At 36.1% G+C, this 20,139-nt stretch overlaps 3 protein-coding genes across 5 annotated transcripts; all 3 read left to right on the top strand.

Moving 5' to 3' along the window:
* Positions 1–385: 385 nt before the first annotated feature.
* LOC129298247 (type IV inositol polyphosphate 5-phosphatase 9-like) lies at positions 386–4,074 on the top strand. Its single transcript, XM_054936634.1, is given in 9 exon segments — positions 386–564; positions 712–890; positions 1,225–1,332; positions 1,469–1,823; positions 2,123–2,307; positions 2,956–3,064; positions 3,291–3,445; positions 3,539–3,732; positions 3,735–4,074. Coding segments are annotated over 9 exon segments (1,422 nt in total). The 5' UTR covers positions 386–474; the 3' UTR covers positions 3,782–4,074.
* A 4,148-nt stretch (positions 4,075–8,222) lies between these two features.
* On the top strand, positions 8,223–11,307 carry LOC129298244 (receptor-like protein kinase FERONIA). Its single transcript, XM_054936629.1, has one exon. It carries the CDS (start codon positions 8,494–8,496, stop codon positions 11,101–11,103), a length of 2,610 nt encoding a protein of 869 aa, XP_054792604.1. The 5' UTR covers positions 8,223–8,493; the 3' UTR covers positions 11,104–11,307.
* A 4,916-nt stretch (positions 11,308–16,223) lies between these two features.
* Positions 16,224–18,584, top strand: LOC129298246 (cyclin-J18-like). Of its 3 annotated transcripts, none has more exons than XM_054936630.1 (10): positions 16,224–16,372; positions 16,446–16,522; positions 16,644–16,743; positions 16,839–16,937; positions 17,031–17,048; positions 17,120–17,190; positions 17,275–17,401; positions 17,502–17,571; positions 18,114–18,206; positions 18,325–18,584. In XM_054936630.1, exons 1-10 carry the CDS (start codon positions 16,262–16,264, stop codon positions 18,363–18,365), a joined length of 807 nt encoding a protein of 268 aa, XP_054792605.1. In that variant the 5' UTR covers positions 16,224–16,261; the 3' UTR covers positions 18,366–18,584. The 3 variants fall into 3 exon arrangements, with proteins under 3 accessions (XP_054792605.1, XP_054792607.1, XP_054792606.1); XM_054936632.1 differs by having other exon boundaries at positions 17,502–17,562; XM_054936631.1 differs by having other exon boundaries at positions 17,278–17,401.
* Positions 18,585–20,139: the final 1,555 nt, after the last annotated feature.

Below are 20,139 nucleotides of genomic sequence, written 5' to 3' on the forward strand. Positions count from 1 at the left end.
TTCTTTTTAATATTTTCCATTTGAATATATACGTCATTTATCCCAATAAACAACACATTTTCTAACATTCTAATTAATTGTTGGTCAAAAAAACTTTCTAATTAATTATTTTCAACTCCCCACAAAACATGGTCTTGTAGAGTTAGATTCAAAGTGTTCTTTTAAATTTAAATTAAAATTCTCAATTAACGACTAGTAAATCAACCAGGACTCTTGCAATTCGAAATCATCTCTGCTCCGTTTTTTTTTCTTTTTTCGTAAATACCGAAGAATTCAAATCAGCTATAAGACCCATGTTTTCTGCTCTCCTAGCTCCTATGATAAGACAAAATGTTTCCGAGCTATATAAATATATTGAATTGTATATGAATCAACTGGGTTATTGCGGCCAATGGTGTATCATATTTTACGTCACATTGAAAGTATTAAGCATTCCTCCTGCTCCTCAAGTTGCAGAAAGCCTTCCTCATCAGCATGATCATCATCTCTTCTGCGTTATATCTATTCATCCATTTTACCCTTTCAGTGCTGTTATTCCTCGCCATGCTGACAAAGCAAGGAGAAGTAAGAATCTAACGCCCTCCCTGTTCCTCTCCCTCTCCCGCTCTCTGTCTCCTTCATCGTGCCCCTCGCTCTTAATTACGAGGTATCATCTCAGATATATAATCATTCAGTAACGTGAATTTGTGTGTTTATGTCATTTCTCTGAAGGTCATGTGGCCTAGATTAGTGGCTAGTAAGATATTGAATAAGCGATTGGGAAGCAACAACTTCGTGGCAGATTGTTCAACTAACCTGGAACCATTATTGGGCATCACAAGCATTGATGATCAGTCGACTCTGATCTCCAACACCAATCTTAACGATCTCAAGGATACTCAAAATTACAAGTAAGATTCCAAATATATACTCTCTTCTCAATTCAACAATCCTATTCCTAGCTAGCTACCTGGTATCTTTCAGAAAAAGCCGGCGCTACCAAATCTATTCTGGCTTGACACAGCTCTATGAATAACAGATGGCAGTATTTCACTACTGCCTGTTTCAGCCTATATTTGATTTCTCTAGAAACCACACTGGGAATGACATCTTTAATTAGTGCACCCTTCATATTAATCTATGAAGGACTTGACTATGTATATCTGGGCTATTTCTTTCGCTGCTATGCTTTGTTCCAATTCTAATCCTTTTTCTGATATGGTTTTGCTCTGATGCTTTTCATAGGATGTTTGTTAGCACGTGGAACGTAGGAGGGGTTGCACCGGATGAAGATTTGAACATAGAGGATTTGTTGGAGACAGGTGGCACCACCTGTGACATCTACGTGCTTGGGTATGCCCCAAAAAACCGCTTCTAAGATCCATATATGGGATGCACATGAAAAACTATGAAGAGATTAGCTGTTCTGAAATTATTATATGCTAATGTTTTGATGTCTTGGTTCCTCTTAATTATTTTCAATATCCAGGTTTCAAGAAACAGTGCCTCTGAAGGCATCAAACGTACTCGGATCTGAGAACAGGAAGATCTCCATGAAATGGAACTCGTTGATCAGAGAAGCTTTGAACAAGAGAATAAGGGATCGTAGGGATATGTGGAATAATGGTGAGAGTAATAATAATATTAAAAATAATAAGGAGGAGGAGGTGGACATTCCAGCTCAGTACAATAAAATAGCCCCACAAGATTTCCAGTGTATCATTAGCAAACAAATGGTTGGTATCTTAATATCTGTGTGGGTTAGGAGACATCTCCGTCCATTCATTCAGCATCCAAGTGTCTCATGCGTAGGCTGTGGCATCATGGGCTGCTTAGGAAACAAGGTGACCTCACAGATGCAATAACCCCACTTCCCCAAAATGATCATCATAGTTTAATTTACACTTAAATACACGTATATACTGGTATTGATACAGAACACAGCATTATATAATTGCACTTGGCGCTATGTGTTTTGATGTAATTTAAGGTTAATATGATGTCGCGTTTGCATATAGTTTATGCTGCATCAGTCACCACCAGTGTCTACATCAACAGAACTAATTCATCAGTTTACCCAATGAAAAGGAAATCCAAATTTTTATTGGTTAGCGCTAATCCCATTGTATATATATATTTGCAGGGTTCTGTGTCCGTACGATTTCAGTTACATGAAACAAGCTTCTGCTATGTGTGCAGTCATCTGGCTTCTGGGGGGAGAGAAGGAGATGAAAAGCTTAGAAACTCTAATGTGTCTGAAATCTTTTCCAGGACAAGCTTTCCGAGAGGCCCTTTGCTTAATTTGCCTAAAAAGATTCTTGATCATGAGTGAGTAGATAAAATTTTTGAAACCGTCCAAACCAATTTTTAATGACTCTTTCTGTTCTTTTCCCTTCTTTTCTTTTCTTTTTTGTTTTGTTTATTATTATAGGTTCCTTTCCCAACAAATAAAACTTGAATAAGAAGGTGGGAAATAAATAATATGTTATTTGCTTTAATTTTTTTGGCAAGTTGGGATATCTCATTAATTTGCTTAATCAACTCATTATTGTTCTTCTTTCAAAAAAAAAAAAAAAACTCATTATTGTTCTCCTACTTGAACTTGTATTAATATATAAGGCCGCCGAAACATTAATATATCCGTTCTTGGTTGGTTGTTCTGCTTGTAACTAACCTTTAGTTTAAATTATTTAATTTTGAAGAAGTTGGTAGGAAATTGTTTTGTTAATATAGTGGGTCTGTGAATTAGATAAACCGCCATTTTGAAGAGATAATTTTCCATCAGCTAGCAGCCTCTAGCCGTTAAGATTCATTATGTGTATAGTTTAAATCAGTTGAACTCATGGTAACTTGATAATTAATTCACCTTTAGTTTGAAGGTCACTCGCACTTAGCCTTTTAATTTGATACCTATCTTGATTATATTTTGCCTAGAGACGTATTTAATGCCCGCACTATATTCCTTGTCTGTTGCAGCCTGGTAATATTGCTTGGAGATTTAAATTATAGAATTTCTCTACCAGAAGAAACGACACGCTTACTTGTTGAAAGAGAACACTGGGATTCCTTACTAGAAAATGATCAGGTAAACAAATATACACGCCGACGAGGAAATTAAGTTAAACTCAATCTATATTATAAATATATGAAGTGCGAATATCCGAGCATATTTGACATAGCCCAGCTGTAGAACTTCAAAATTAATGGATCGTTTTTGTCTGTATCTGAATATTTTCCTATATTCCTTTGTTAGTGTCAAAGCTCTTAATTTAATTTTCAAATTCTCTGACTTTCATGGATTGAAAATGAAGCTAAGGATGGAGCTAATGAGTGGGAGCATGCTAAGAGGGTGGCATGAGGGAACAATCAAATTTGCGCCAACGTACAAGTACTGTCTCAACTCAGACATGTACTATGGATGTTGTTACCATGGAAAAGGGGCAGAGAAGAGGAGAGCTCCTGCATGGTATATATATGAAGTATAATTAGGACACTACTAAGAATATAACTATGACTTGATTATTATTCTGTGCTTAATTATGCGCTGTTCATTAATCAGGTGCGATCGGATAATATGGTATGGCAAGGGTTTGAAGCAGCTTCAGTACACGAGAAGTGAATCAAAGTTGTCAGACCACAGGCCCGTGAAGGCAATGTTCAGAGCAGAAGTGAAGGTTATACCAACACTGAAGAACTTGCATAGCCTGCTTCTATCAGAGAGATTTGAGCAGCTTAAATCCCACATTCAAGTTTCCACCCTGATGAGTTATTATGTAAAAAGCAATCAAGCTTCCGGTTATAGAGCAATTATTTGTGTGATTACGTACATGATTAAATTTTTAATGCTATATATATTCTGAAAAACTTAAAAAGAATGGGGCAAGAGAAGACGAGAGAGTGGGAGACGAAGAGGAGTAAATTGTCAATGCAGGGGATAGATGATAATATAATTATAGTTTTTCTTTGTTGATGATGTATGGCGAAGTTTAGCTGCTTTATTATTTTATAGATCTAGTTTTTTTATCCAAGGTTAATTGTATTCCACGCCCTGGATTCTCGGATGCTAATTAAATTGTTCATTATGAAATAATCAAACTTTCTATGTGTGTAGTTAGTGCATGTATATATGGTATTAACAAATTTCAACCTTCTAATTGAAATTAACTATACTCCTTTTTATTTATAAAAGAAACTATTACTTTTTACTTATTTTTTTATATAAGTAAAATCAACTATTTCAATAAACATTTATTACACATTTATTAAATCATCTCTCACAATTTATTTTAATTAAAAATAATTAATATATGTTTATATTGATTAACATTTGGTATTTTAGTCTAATTTTTTATTTTTAAATATAATTATTGTAGTTAATTAATTTTTTTAAACTGTGTAATATAATTTTATATATATATATATATATATACATGTAGAAACGGATGGAGCAAATGTCTTGGATTAGATTCTTTCATCTGATCATGCATGGACCTTCAGTATTAATCAAATTAAAGAATGAAATATCCTGGGTCCCACTCTCTTCATCTTCAAGTCATGGATCGCATTTAATTAAGGGGTTTCAAACTACAGACAATATAATATAAGCAATAATTGAGCAAGTTGGGCGAGGACAATGGTCATCAGTCCTAGTGATCACGCGCATACTAATGCATCAGAGCAACTGGAAAAAGGAACACCACCCTCTCTTGTCCTCTGTGCAAGTAAAGAGCAAATTTAGATAGATTTTCTTTTTTCATTTTTAATGATATAGTAAATCGATGATGGTACTAATGTTCTAAATTCTTCAGGGGAAAAATTAAATATAGATAAATCTGAATGAGCTGAAGTTGAAGATATCATTTTATAAATGCAACTTGCCAGAAGAAAATAGTATGGTGTATTGGCCGATAAAATTTAAGGCGCGTGCAAATCCTTGTAGACTGAAAACAATTTTTTTTTAAAAAAAAAAGGCTGTCAAAGGAGGCATGATCAGTTACAGTGATCGATGCTACATTTGCTTGTTGAAATATTTATTTATAAATTTATATTAATTAATAAGTTCAAATAAGTTGGTCTTTGTAATCTTAAGTGGATCGTAATAGGTGAATCACACAAGTAAATCTAATGGGTAGAGGCCTAATTTATAACCTTATAGTCATCAATTATTCTCTATCTCTTAACTGACCGGATCAAGAATAATGTGAGATAATTTATTTATTAAAGCGATTATTGATTTGATCCATGTAAGCCGATCAATTGATAACCACAAAAACACGATAGTTTTTTTACTTTTTCCATTATTTTTGAACTTTCTGTGAACTACAAGATCTAGTGAATTATGCATTTGTCTATATTCGAGATGATCAAGATATTTCAAGCAGTCATGAATTCTTTAAATATATACACATTATATTTTATTTAAATTTTATTTAATTTATATGAATTGAGATACTAAAATTAATTCTGCGTCCAAGGATTTTGAATCACTGGCGCACGCGGGAGAACCTAATATATCCAACCCAATTAACTTGCTTCACAACGTCAGCATTGTCTTTCAAAAGTCCTTTTTCAATTGCCACGCGGACAACTAGCTTGAATTATGTATTTATATGAAACATGAATTATGTGTATATCTTGCAATCATTGCTCATTTGAATTTGGTTGTCTGTGGGACTGTAAGTGTTTGAATATTGATTTAAAGGGCGATTTGATCGATCGGATGCGAGATTGGCAATATGTTGAAATGTGCCGTCGGAGAAGTATTGAATTGATTACAAACTTGCCGCTTAATTAATTAAGAACTCAGTCACGCTAACTCAAGCAGGTTTGGATAATAATTAATGAGAAGCTTGCAGCCAGAGTTGGTGGGAAGAATCATGTTGGTGTTGGCCAGGGTGATGAAGATATGACAGAATGAAGAGGAAATAATGTTGCTCACCTTTGGCCACATTTCGTTGTATCAATTGATGGCATGCTCTACGAGCGCAGCATCACTAGTTGGCTCCGTGGCTTACAAATACTGACTCTTCATCAGCCATTCTCAACAGCTCTCGAACCACTTCGCTTTCTAGATACTCAACGGGATCTCAAGCCTTCTCTCATCCTCAGTTCGTCTTTTAAAACGTGTTCTCATCCCTATCATCGCCTCCCATTCTCACCATTTTGACGCTGCTTAGGCAATGACTGTGACGAGTGGCTTCTACGAGGAGGTGCAAGTTTAGCTTGCATGTCTGGTTTGGCTGGTTCAGGTTAATTGGGAGAGCAAGAAAGATCCTTCAATCTTGCGATCCTCAGGGCTCGTTAAACAGGATCATGGATGCAGCTGGAGGAAGTTGGCTTGTGGACATTCTAGGACCCGCTCACAATTAACCTGTCATTGCCGGCCGCAGCTCTCATGCAGGCTTGAATTGATCTCCGAGTTCAAGTTAACTAGTGAAACTAGTTTTAACCCAAAACTAGTAGGTATGGAATGCGAGTATTGGATTGCAGCCATCATTAAAACAAAGCCCAAGTCATTGAGGCTGGGCAGGGCATGACTATGGTCTATGGGCCGGGATTGTGACAAAGCCTGGAGCCATGTTGGGGTGTGATTTGAAAAAGATCTCTCTTTGTTGACTCCGCGTCACCACTAGTCCTCGTTTGATTTCCTTCTTGCATTTTCCAACCACCCAAAAAAAGGAATGTTGTTACAAGAAAAAAGACATCTTTTTTCTTGTAACAACCTTGCTTTTTCTTAAATTATTGGACTCGCCTCTCTAATATTAAAGCCTCTCCTATGTTGCATGTCAATTGTCAATTCACTTTTATTGAAAACTCTGACTCTGCTTCTCCTTACCGGTCCGCGTTGTTGACCAACAAGGAGCGATAAGATGTTGTTTGTATACTGGTTGGGGTTGCTACTATGACTGCCAGAATCTTGTTGAATTATTGTTTATATTTGAATATTATTCTTATTTCTAATTCTAATATGCCCACTGTAAATTGCAACAGATAATGTAGAATCTTCATTAATATCAGTTGTGAGGGCTGTGGGAGAAATGCTTGCGCTGGTATAGGATTATTGTTTGCATGATTAAAATTAGTGTCGTATGAATACTGGAAAGCACAATTCTTGAAGGTGTTGCAGTTTGTCTTATGCTATACACTCACTGAACATATTCATTACTCAGCAGCCTTGGATTCGGAATGATTACTCAATGTCCCTTGATAATTTTCCAAAACCTTGCATGTATGACACGCTAGGATTTTAGCCTCTCTGAATTAAAGAAGTGAGAGCTTTGAAATCTAAGTCCATGAGGTGACGAAACCGTACAAAGAATCATTTCATCGATCCTCCTCATATACATGCTTCCATTTCGTATGTTAGATAAACAACCACTACCACCACCTGCAATTGACATAATCTGTCCCCATGGATTCTCCACAAAAACATTAACAAGATGCTACATAGTAAACAACGAACCTCTATATATAGCTAAGTGTTATCGACTTCATAGAAGTCTGAGAAGCAAGAATTATAGAAGATGAGCAGCTGCTCGGGAAAATTGTTCAGCTCGGGAAGGAAGTGGAAGAACAAATTGATTAGTTTCGGGAGGAGAAGGTTGAGTAAATTTTTAGGGAAAGTTGGCAAGTTTGTGATATACACGAGCGTCAGACTCGGTTTGTGATGCCAAAATAGAGTACCCATGCCATGGCATCTTCCGAGGGCTGTTGAGCATGTCTAATGACAGGTGTGGCAACTCTATTCAAGGCCCATCGCCATCTTTCTCATCCAAACAGACGTCGCCAACGGCTCAGCCTTCCACAAAACTTCTCTTCCTTCTCGTCATTATCTTCTACCCAGATTTCCATAAGCATTAAGCAATCAGGTTTGTGTATATTTTTGTAATTGCAACCATCGGAGAAAGTTTTCTCCTGTCTCTGTCCTTTGTTATATAGCTAAAATGCATCTTTTAGATCTCATCAAGTAGCAGCATTTCAACTGAATTATGGAGTTACTACTTATTATTAGTATTTTCACAGTATTTCCATTTTGTATTGGACAGATTTTTTTTCTTTATTCGTTAGGTGATCATATGCTTTAATTATAATCCATTCCTCCTTTCCATACATCCGGCAGCGAAGGACAAAAAACACTCGTCTCTGTATAGCTTTTACCGTGTTCAACTTTGGGTGCATCTGAACGCTTCCGTAACGAAATTTCACACTACAAATTAAACTGACCTGATAAACTATTAAAGATATTTCAAGACCGCTAGTACAGGTCTAAGTCAAGCACGCCAATCTAATCAACCTAGTGTTATAAGCGAAAGGCAAAAATTAAAGCACTTTTCCGCGTCAGTCAGCTTTGTTTAAGCATTATTAATAGAGAAACGACGAGCAAAAGAAAAAGCATGCAGCTTTAGAGTGAGAAAGCAAATTAAAGAAAAAGATGCCCCGTAGCCTCAATCATTCGTCTTAACATTGAAAGACCCTCTTTGCTTGGACCTCCTCAAATCTGCAATCCCAATAACCATGGTGATGAACTTGAGAAACATTGAAAGACCAACCGTCTGCTTCTCTCTTATCTTCTTCTTCTTTCACTCTCAACATCTCTTCACCATCCCAGTCACTTGCTACAATCCTGCAGATGATAAGCTTGCCATCAACTGTGGCTCCTCGGACAATTCAAACACCACTTCAGATAACAGAAGATGGATACCAGATGACGATTCCAAATTATTTTCCCTTGGCCAAGACAGCCAGACCTCAATCGCTGCCGTTGCAGTTCCGATTCCTCCTGAACTGGAGGAAGTTCCTTATGCCACGGCACGCCTGTCTCCTTCTGAATTCACCTATTCCTTCAAGGTCACTGCTGGCCAAAAGTTTGTTCGCCTCTTCTTTTACCCAGCTCAATATGCCAAATTTGATCGTTCCAATGCTCTCTTCTCCGTTAAAGCAGGACACCACACCCTTCTTAAGGACTTCAATGCTTCACTGACCGCTGATAACGATGATGATGTCGAAGAATCAACAGTGTTCAGAGAGTACTGTATCAACGTGGAACCTGGTCACAGGCTAAACATCACTTTCACTCCCAGCAGTGATCATCCAGACGCCTACGCGTTTATCAATGGGATTGAGGTTGTGTCCATGCCCGCCGATCTTTATTACAAAAAAGCTGATGGCCCAGCGCTGAAGCTAGTTGACAAGAGTAATCAGATTCAAGTTGATTACAACGCTGCTCTGGAGATGGTGTACAGAATCAATGTTGGTGGGGATGAGATTACAGCTAACCAAGACACTGATGGTATGCTTCGCTACTGGCATAACGAAACTGGTTATGGCGATGCGGTGATGGGAACCTTGCAAAATCTAAATGATGATTATGGTAGAAAGCTGATATACCCAGTTAATCTTCTTAAAGACGCAGCACCAAAGGAAGTCTATTTAACTGCACAGACCTCTAAAGATACAATGACTTGGGAGTTTAAAGTGGACTCAATGTTTGCTTATATGATCAGACTCCACTTCTGTGAGTTGGATCAGAACGTCCAGGAGGAAGAAAGAGTCTTCCAGATATTCATAGCTGACACTTTGGCTGAGTCTCATGCCGACGTGATTGGTTGGGGGGAAGATAGCCGAGTTCCTGTTTATAAGGACTATGCTGTTTTCTTGAAGAAAGGAAACTTGAAGAGGCAGAACCTTTCAATCAAGTTGCAGAGGCTCCGAAAAAGCAAGTACGATGTCATATTGAATGGGATTGAAATTTTCAAGATCATTGATGGTAGAGACAATCTTGGAGGGCCCAATCCAAATCCAGACCCAACTTCTTCACCAAGCAACCCATCAAGAACCTCGAAGAAAAATACAAAAACTCCCATGATGATTGCCATTGCGTGTGCAGCTTTAGGTGTCATTGTACTCTCTGTCATCAGTTTCTTAATTTTTCGGCGAAGGACCAGAGGTTCAGAGAACAGGACAGCTAAGAAATCATTGGATTTGTGCCGTAACTTTTCCATTGCAGAGATCAGAGCTGCCACCAACAACTTCGATAAACTATCAATCATTGGTCATGGAGGATTTGGTGAAGTCTATAAAGGACATATTAACATGGGCGGGACATCAACCCCTGTCGCCATCAAACGCCTCAAAGCAGATTCAGAACAAGGGCACGATGAGTTCCAGACGGAGATCAACATGTTGTCGCAATTTCGCCATCCTCACTTGGTTGATCTCATTGGGCAGTGCTATGATGGCAAGGAGATGATCCTGGTCTATGAATTCATGGCCCGCGGGACCCTCAGAGACCATCTTAACGAATATGTTAAGCAGCCGCTTTCGTGGAAGCGAAGGCTGGAGATCTGCATCGGAGCAGCAAAGGCGCTGCTCTATCTTCATAGCAACACTGGTGAGAACAAGCAAACAGTGATCCACCGTGATGTGAAAAGCACAAACATTTTGCTAGGCGAGGATTGGGTAGCTAAGGTTTCGGATTTCGGATTGTCCAGGATCGGGCCAGATGGGATGTCCAGGTCTCATGTTACCACAGCCGTCAAGGGCAGCATCGGGTATATAGACCCAGAATACTGCGAGAGTCAGCAGTTAACCCCGAAATCTGATGTTTACTCCTTCGGTGTGGTTTTGCTTGAAATTTTGTGTGGAAGGCCACCCATACTTCGAAGCGTGGGGAAGCAGCAGGGACACATAGTGGAGTGGGTTAAGAAATGCCACGAGAAGGGAGAGATTGGGGAGGTGGTTGATCCATTTTTGAAGGGAAGCATAACACCTCGGTGTCTGAATAAGTTTGTTCAAATAGCATTGGCTTGTCTGTGTGAAAATGGGAAGCACCGGCCATCGATGAGGGATGTAGTGAGGGGCTTAGAGACTGTGTGGAAGATACAAGGGAGCACGGAGGATGAGATCCCGAGAGATGATGGGCAGCCAAAGAGTGAGGACAAGACCACTCTGACCCGATTTACAAGAGATGAAGAAAGTGGAGTGCAACTCTCGACTTCAACAGGATCCATCACGACGGATCAGTCCAGGTGCAGCAGTAAGGTAACCATCACAAGTAGTGAAGAGGACCAAGCTTTGGTTCCTGCAGGGGTGTTCTCTGAGCTTGCCCATCCGACGGCACGATAACTTGATAAGGTACTGATGGATTCTTCATTCCCATTCATCCAACAAGTCAGTGTGTGTATATATATATATATATAGAGAGAGAGAGAGAGAGAGTATGCTGTAAGTTGAACAGGGTATTGACATCCCCTGGCCTTCTGGATTACGCGCAAGCTCATCCTTCACCTAGCCTCTGCTAATGGTTATAAGTCACAGTTTCAAGATCAATCGTGCAGTTGATTCGAACTAATTAGAAATTTCACGACTAGAGATGAAGAAAAGGCCTTTCTTAAAGATAAAAAGTGGCAACCAGCGAGGTTCAAATTCTAAAAGTAGATTAACACCTTTAGACCCACAATATCACTGTCTGCATTGCAATTGGACATGCCCGTCTCTTTCTTATGCTCATATCCCTTTCATAATCTTGAAATCAAATTGTTGCCCATAACAGGCATGCACCCTTCTGCTGCGGGTCTGAGTAAATAGTATCCGAATTATTAATTGGAGGCTCCTTCCGAGAGTCAGCCTCAGGCTAATATTTACTTGTCAGATGTTGAGAGAATCTTAAGTTTAAATGTTCAAGAGAGCTAGAGTAATTAATTCATGGAATCAAGAAGCTGTTTGTATCCGCGTAGATCCGAGCATCAGGGAAAAGTGGAATTTAGATTTTATTAGGCATTGAGTGCGTGTACCGTTTGAGTCATTAAAATTTAAATTAATAATTTTAATAAACTCACTCATTTATTTATCTTTAAGTTAAGTATGAATTCAAAATTATTAATCTAAATTTTAATGGTTCAAATTGTACAAGCACTCAATAACTATATTAAATATACTCATCAAATCTAACATTAGGAAAAATGAAAATCAAAAGGGATGGAATAATTTATTACATGCTGATGGCAGAATATTGGAGATGGGCTTTTAGTAGGGGCGTTCACGGGACGGGATCGGGACATCGCTGTTTCATGTCCTGTCCTGAAAAAAGGATCGAGATTGAATTTTGATCCCTTGTCCCGTCCCGTCTCATCCCATTAAGAGTTGGGATGGGATCGAGACAAGATCGATGCATCTCACTATTCCGATAAATAGAATAATATTAGAGAAAGATTTGAATAATAACATTCATTAAAATTTTAAATCATATAATTTATTAAGTTTAAAATTAAAACAACACAGGTACATAAATTACAACAATTTAAAGTTAATTATTGAATTATATTAATCATAATTACACATTATAATAGCAAATACAAGTTATCTTTTTGTTATAAGAGTAACAACAACAGGCAAGTCAAGCACAATATCAAATCATTGTTCTTTTATTTTAGTAGAGATGTACTAAGCTAATTACTCTTCTAAAAATAAAGCAAGAAATATGTTATAAATAAAAGTTATTAAATAGATAGATATAAGAATAAATTATATTAATATACTTAATAAATTATAAAAAAGATATCATCATGTTTACTCTATATTATTAAAATTATTAATATAAAAAAATTTTTGTTTTAAATAAGAATTACAAGTATTGAAATTATAATTAATATAAGTATGAATTATATTAATATAATTAATATATTTAAAATAAAAAATAATATATATAATATTCGAGACAGGATGGGATGTCTCGATGGTAATCTCATATCCCGTCCCGTCTCGAACCTCTTTTTTATCCCATTCCGTAAAATCTCGTTTCAATTATTTTTAGATCGGGATAAGACCCGTCTTGATATGATCTAAATAATACCGAGCCAATCGAAATGGATCTAAACTGAACACTCTTACCTTTTAGACAAATCTTTCACAGTGACATTTCTCCAAACAAATCACTCGAGTTTCTCCGCTTCAACCAGCCCTCTTCAACATAACTACCGTAAAGATATATTTTTTCCCTTGAATTTTTAATTCTTTTTTATTTAAAATAAATGATAAAAGTAAACAAATTAATGATGGTATTGAATAATCTAGTATAAAAGTTGCCAACTGTTGGAAAACGGAAAACAGCTGGTTGAACGTATATCAGAAACACCTTGAACTTGTTTTGCTCTGAAAATTAACTTTTGCAAATCCAAAATATGGTTCCCCCCAACTCAAGATGACGAGCATATGATGAAAGACTAACACAGTCCATAATGATATGTATTAATTGCTAAGCAAAGAGAAGAAACGAGAGAAAAGAAAAGGCAAGAAAGATTAATACACAAGAACGTGGAACAGAGACAAAACTTAGTACGTTACAAGACGTCAATACTAGAATTTCCATAAAATACTAGAGTGTAAGAGAAGAATATCAGAGGCCTCCTAAAAACTTCGGCCATCAAGCTAGGGTTAGCTTGTTGAAATTCAAATAATTGCTATAAAGAAAAATAACCATTATCGTCTTTATCGATCTCTGCCATTCGACCTTGGATTTCTTTAGGTGAAGTTGCCCTTAAGGCTTTGAGGGCTTCTTCAAACTCTGTCAGCAATATTTTTTTGTCATTATTCATATCAAAACGCTTGAATATACGTTCACATTCTGCACTAATATTCGATGCGTCATCGGCCATTGTAATGTAATTTTGTTATAAGGTTAATTCATAAATTTGATACATCACCAAGCAAGGACTCATACAGTTAACATATTCAGAACAAAGAGGAAGTGCCTCTTGACCTGGTCTTCCCCCTTCATCATCGGATCTCATAGGAAATTTTCATGAACAGGCAATAAAATTCACAACTAGGTCTGTATCTGGTCAATTTTAGATTTTTTTAAATTTAAGAATTGTTTAGTTCAAGGGTTTTGAGAGGGAGGGGAGAGGGTCCCCTTCCCTCGTTTGCTTGACAATTTTTGGAGGGGAGAGGAGCCAAAATGCCCTTTCCCTCTCCTTCTGCTTTTATTGCTTTCCTTTAAATTGAGATGTTTTTGGGAGGGAGTTAAAATTTTTGAGTGATTTACACTTTGATGCTTGGTAATATTTCTTAAATACCTTTTATCATGTTTTTTCATATGTCTCGATTTCTTGTCGGCTCACCCAGATTCATCTCTGTGTCGGCACTTACTCCATCATCTCACTGTGATCTTCGAACTCATTGCATTTCTTGATTGCCTCGTGAGCAAGTACCTTCAATTGATTGACCCAACTCTACAAGTTGGATTTGGAGCTTGACGCTCCACCATGATGACTTTAATAATTGGGTATCAAATGAGCACCTGGGGGAGGTTTTCTTTCTTTCTTTTTCCCAAGACCAGGAAAGAAGCTTTTTAATTGAATGAATTTTATTTTACAAATGTTAAATTATATATTTAGCTTATAATTAAATTTGAGGAAGTTTAATGGATTTTTAGGAAAAAATAGTTTTATAATTAAATTTTACTTTATATAAGGAACAAATTTTAAAAAAATAAGATAACATACAAGGACATAATAGTAAAATATTTATTAAATTCCTTTCTCTCCCCTCCTAAATCAAATAAGATATCATTAAAATTCTTACCCCTCCTCTTGAACCAAATACACCTTTAGGTGTAATCAACTAGAGGAAATTGGGGGGGAGGGGAGATGCCTCCTTTCTCTTATTTGGTTTGAAAAATTTAGAGGAGAGGTAAAATATTTCCTTCCCTCATTTTAGTGTCCTTTAAATTGAAGTTTTTGTAAAAGGGAGTTAAATTTTTTAACTAATTTGTCTTTATCCAATTTTTTTGTGGTTCATATATGCCTATAGTAAAAAAAAAAAAAAATCTCCTTGTTCAAGCATGCAATTTCTCTTGCCATTCCCTTCTCATTCATAGCCCTCATAATTTTTTTTCTTTTCATTTTTCTTTTCAATATATCTCTTATATTTTTTTCAATATTTCTATTACTTCTAATTTTTTTGAATGTCTAATGTTAGAACAATAAAATATAATATGTGAAAAATAATGATAAATATTTTGAATGAAAAATATAAATAACTAGAAAATTTGCAGTGCATGGTTGAACAACGAACTCCGTCCTCCTCCATTACATATAAATATATGAAGTAATCTATTTAAAAAGAAATAAATTGTGTTTTCTATAACATGAGACTCATATTTCATATAATGAAGTTTTATTGCATAGTTGCGTGTACAGATCAATATAATTAATTAATATGATAAAATTAAATAATTAAAAATTAACATATAAAGGATACAATAATAAATTAGTCATTACTTTTACTTCCGTCTTCCTCTCAAACAAAATAAAAAGTCATTAAAAACCCTTTCCTTCCTTTCGTTCTAACAAAACCAAATTAAACTAAAATTAAAACCCTCCTTTTTCTTCTTCTTTTCTTGAGTCAAACATACTTTAAAGCAATCTCTTATTATTGTAATTTTATTATTTATTTAATTATGTGGCAATTGTAAAATTATATTTTTTTTTCAATTTTTAAAATTTTAGCTGTATCATTGAGTTTGCCCAATTTCTTCTCCATAATATTTCCATCTACCGTTTAACATTTTCACCTCAATTTCAGATTATAGGAGCAAAATATTACATCTTCTAAAAATAAATAAATAAATAAAATATTACTTATCATATTATTGTATATTTATTAATCTTTTTAAAGAAGTGCATATAATTTTGCAAGAATGAACTCTATTTATTATAATTATTTCTAATCTCCCTAATAAATAAATTGATTCTAGTGAAAAATTATTACTTCTGATTTCCATTATTATTGCCTTTATATCTGAAAACACTAAGTAAATGTTTGGTTTTTCTGGCAAAAATTAATTGATCAAAAGTTCATTTAATAAAAATTAATTGTTATAATAAAATTATGTTTGAATATTTTTTAAATATATATTCAAATCATGTTAGAAAATGCTTTTCAAAAGCACGTTTCCTCACTTATTTGATAACCAAATAATATTTTCCATTTCATATGTTAGGAAATGTTTTCCAGATATAAAATATGACTTACCCAAACATACACTAATTTGATTATAATTTCAAGATATTAATCTCGAATATATTGTTTAAAAGTTTATAGTTTTACTAGTAGTAGTTGAGTCGGGGGTGGTGGAAATTGATCCATTTTAATCTTAAGTGAGATCAAGAGTTAGAAACCTGGTTTTACTAAAATAAAGACAAATCGATTGATTGACGGCCCAAAAAATGAGAGTGGGTCCGAAAGGAAAAACTTGGTGATCCAAAGCCTGTGCCTGCTTGCCATGGCTTCCCTTCCCGCTTCTTCAAGCTTTGCTTCCCCGAACTCAGCTTTGTCTGCACCCTCTGCAGATGAGCGTCTTCGCTTCGTTGAGTTCCTCATCCACTCTGCTCAAGTAAACCATTCTCTGCCCCCCACCTTTCTCCCTTTTCTGTGCTATTTGTTTCAAATTTTTATTCTCCGTGTAGCAACTGGAAGTCGCTCCCATTGTTAAATACTCGGCATTGTCATTGCTTGTTGATCGTTTCTTTCTTTCTTTGCCCAGGTAATCTTCCTCTTCCTGTTTCTCACAATTTTAATCACCGATTGGATTCTTTAATTTTCACTCCGTATAGCTATTCCATTTGCTCCATGATTTTGTTGCATTATACTTGGCGATTCTGAAGTTTCATGGAAGCTGGTAGCTCGAGAAGCTGGCTCTTGCATCCCGTGACAGAGAGCAATTTGCAGCTATTTGGGCTGATTTCTTTATGGATTTCAAGCAAAGTGGGTTTTTACGCATTTCATGGATTTTTTTGCCTTCGTAACTAATTTGCTGTAAACTTAAAATTCTTTTTATGACACTACATAGAGCTACGCAGATACATGATTCTTATCCACTCTCTGTGAGATGTTTGAAGTGCTTGGCTAACAATATCATCAAGGATCAACACTTTGCAACTCGAGATTTCCTCGAAGCAGTAAGTTCCTTTCCCCCCCCTTTTAACTATGAGACTGTTGACTATGAATCATCTACATTCTTGGTGGTTGATAACTGATATTGATATCTGCAGGAGGTTCTCTTCATGCAGGTAAAAACTGAGAAGCCTGCTGGGTATTTTGTTCTCAATTGGTTGGCTAATACGATTTGGTACTTCCAAAGGTGTTGAATTTTGAGATTGGCACAACAAATATTGCTTTTTTGTTCCTTGAAGAGCTTTGGATGCAGATCCAGTGAGTCGTATTTACAAGATAGAAATTATATACACACATCAGTTTTTTTATTCCGTTTACTAATTCTCTTCTTTTGGAGTGAAGAAGAGTGGCCAAAGTTGGTGATCTTATCAACTTTGAAGCATGCATAGAAATTATGGATCTTCTCTATGAAAAGGAGGAGACATCATTTCTTTACAAGTCTCCTTGCTCTCTCGCGGCATCAATCTTGGTATTATCTTCGTTGGTTATTTCCTAATTCCAGTTATTTATAATAACGAAAGCTATTTGTTTTTGGCAAGTTATTCTCTCTTTCTTTCTTTTTTTGGCAGGTTGCGTCTTATTTGATCACTGTTCCAAAACAGAAATCGGAATTTCCACTTCTTCCATGGGGTAAGAAAGGTTTGCTCGGATTTCATTGGCTGATTTTGATCTAATAGATATTATTTTAAGTAATTATCATTTAATATTTACGAACCCTCACCAGTCTCACCTACAGAGGTTACTTTTAAGTTTTTACACATTTGTGTTGTATCCATATGTTATTCTTAATGAAAATTGAGAAAAGTTCTATTTTCCGGATGTGAAGTTTCCTATTGGGTAATGGTTGTCTATTACATTGATTTTTACACACAGGTTTTCAATTTCTCTCCTTTCTAATGATACAAGATGCCTACAGTTTACAGTATCAGCTACCAGCTTACCCACTTTCAGAATTGTTGCTGCAATTTGTGTGTCCTGTTTCTTACAATGATTTTGTCATTACATTCATGAATCTAACAATCCATGTCCTCATCTTCTGAGGGTTGAATCCGTAGTAAAATAAAATTAGATTGTTCATTTCTTCTTTGTTTTTTTAACTTAATTTATGGACTTCACGTGGTGAAATTGAATATAGGCAAACTCCAGATACCTGGAAACTAACGGAAGTATTTTGTTGTCAGTGAAATTTGTAACTTCATGTAGAGAAGAGGAGATCATAAAAATTGTGAGGGACATTCTCAAGCATGTACTCCATCCTTCCTCTGATCTCCAAGGTTAGTGAACCTAAAGATTGAATCATTTTGGATGTCTTGAATACATACGAATACGTATTGAGAACAGGTTTCATTTTGATTGTCCTTTGCTGTTTTTGTTTTCGTTTTTGGTTGAAAGGCGATGGGTCACAACTCACAGTCGTGAGGCCTACTTATTAATCCCTGATCACACAAACACATTGTAAGCCCTAAACATTCTTGGGGCAGACTTCTGCAACTGAGTTTGACGAAGAAGCTAATAAAGCTTGTATAACAACTAGGGTGTTTGTGAATTCTCAGTATTATTTGTAAACAGTGGTATTAACTATGTATTTACCTTATCTTAACTCAGATGCTTCAACATATTTCATTCACCAAATAACATCTGAGATTCTACCAGTTCAACACTGAGACAATCTTTTATAACTTAGAACAGTTCATAGAGTTATTGAACGGTCCTGCATATCTTTTGGAAAAAGAAAGCTACTTTGATGGTAAGTGTTATAGAAAGTTGAAAACACTGGGCAGAGAGCTCTCAACAGTCAACATATTGATTTGTCTTGCAATCATTTTCCATAGCGTGGGCATGATTACAGTACATAAACCCGATCTGGCACAGTATGAGGCACACGAACAAAAGAAGAGAGTGAACCAATTTTTTTTTTTTTCAAAAGGGGTTTTTTGGCGGGCCAACAAGAGAATGACAATTTCTTAAGCTTCAATCTTGAATTACTTTTTATTGTTCCTGCAGGGTGTCTGAAATTTGCAAACCGCTAGTCTTGATCAAAACATGGTTCTAACCAAAATCCTTTTAGTTAGTAACAGTAACCTTTGTCGATAAACATGTGCCATTGACAATTATTTTGTTTAAGACTAGAAGTCTCGAAGGATATGTTGCTCCTTAATTATTGTTGTTTTAATGTTAAAAAAGAAGTGTGGTCAATGGCTAAATTAAATGCACAGCCAGCTATGCTGACTATTTGACCCCTTTACTTTGAACGGTGTGGTCCATCACAGGCACTGTTGATCACACTGATCCTTTGAAATTGAGTGCCGAGTTCACTCACTGTGTCCAATCCAAAACCCCCTCTCGCTTTATAGTAGTAGACTCGTCCCTGTCGGTGGCCTGTCTATTGCTCTCACCACAAGACAAAAACCTTTCTTTTCTCGTTCAGGCCCCATCCATCCTTCCTTCTTGTTCCCATTGCCACTTTCGTTTGAGCTGTCAATGACCATGAACCCATTCATCAATACAATGCCAAGGTGATTACAAATTCTAATTCGAACTCCGTATCCCTTTAGTTAATTGACTTTCATTTTCAATATAGTATATTTATACTAGTAAGGGTTGAGAGCGACCTGTAGACCCCAAATACAGACGTATACCTTTACTTGTGAGGCTAATTTTATTATAAGCCACTGATACTCATAATTTTTTATATGAAGACGCCCCATTTCACAGATGTTATGGTTGTCAAGTCATGCTGACGGGAATGCGCATCTACTTTTTAAATTTGCTTTTGCGTACCAAAAGGTGGTTGAATCAATATATCTCATTAACATTTCTCTTAATTCAAGTATTAACATTGTTGTTATGAAAACTAATTAGCACACCCAAAGCCCAAAAAAACAAGTCACGATACTCTACAATATTGTATAGGTAGCATCAACATGTGTGGCAGACCCAACTCCTAATTAACAATTGGTTTCTCTTTTTCCCTCGCCAGCGTTAAGTCAAAAATTAGCGGTGTTCTTTGTGTTGCCTGCAGTTTTTTAGGGGGTGTTTCGCTCGAAGAAATTGAAGATAAGTTTTTCCCCTGTTGCACTGAAGACGATATATGTATAAAAATAACTATTAACTTAATAAATCTGTTATAATCATTGAATAATAATTATTCTTTTATCATTATTATTTATTTTTAACGGGCACATAATATTTCCAACTTTACAATTA

This window comes from Prosopis cineraria, unplaced genomic scaffold, assembly GCF_029017545.1.
Source record: "Prosopis cineraria cultivar Desert tree isolate PC_DT_omini unplaced genomic scaffold, ASM2901754v1 PC753, whole genome shotgun sequence".
NCBI lineage: Eukaryota > Viridiplantae > Streptophyta > Magnoliopsida > Fabales > Fabaceae > Prosopis > Prosopis cineraria.

What these genes read in the sequence shown, in the direction of transcription:
- LOC129298244 (XM_054936629.1), top strand. Translation starts at nt 8,494, where the DNA reads ATGGTGATGAACTTGAGAAACATTGAAAGACCAACCGTCTGCTTCTCT.
- LOC129298246 (XM_054936630.1), top strand. Translation starts at nt 16,262, where the DNA reads ATGGCTTCCCTTCCCGCTTCTTCAAGCTTTGCTTCCCCGAACTCAGCT. An exon ending in TCCTCATCCACTCTGCTCAA is followed by an intron (nt 16,373 to 16,445) that starts GTAAACCATTCT and finishes TTCTCCGTGTAG; the next exon opens with CAACTGGAAGTCGCTCCCAT. An exon ending in TTCTTTCTTTCTTTGCCCAG is followed by an intron (nt 16,523 to 16,643) that starts GTAATCTTCCTC and finishes GCGATTCTGAAG; the next exon opens with TTTCATGGAAGCTGGTAGCT.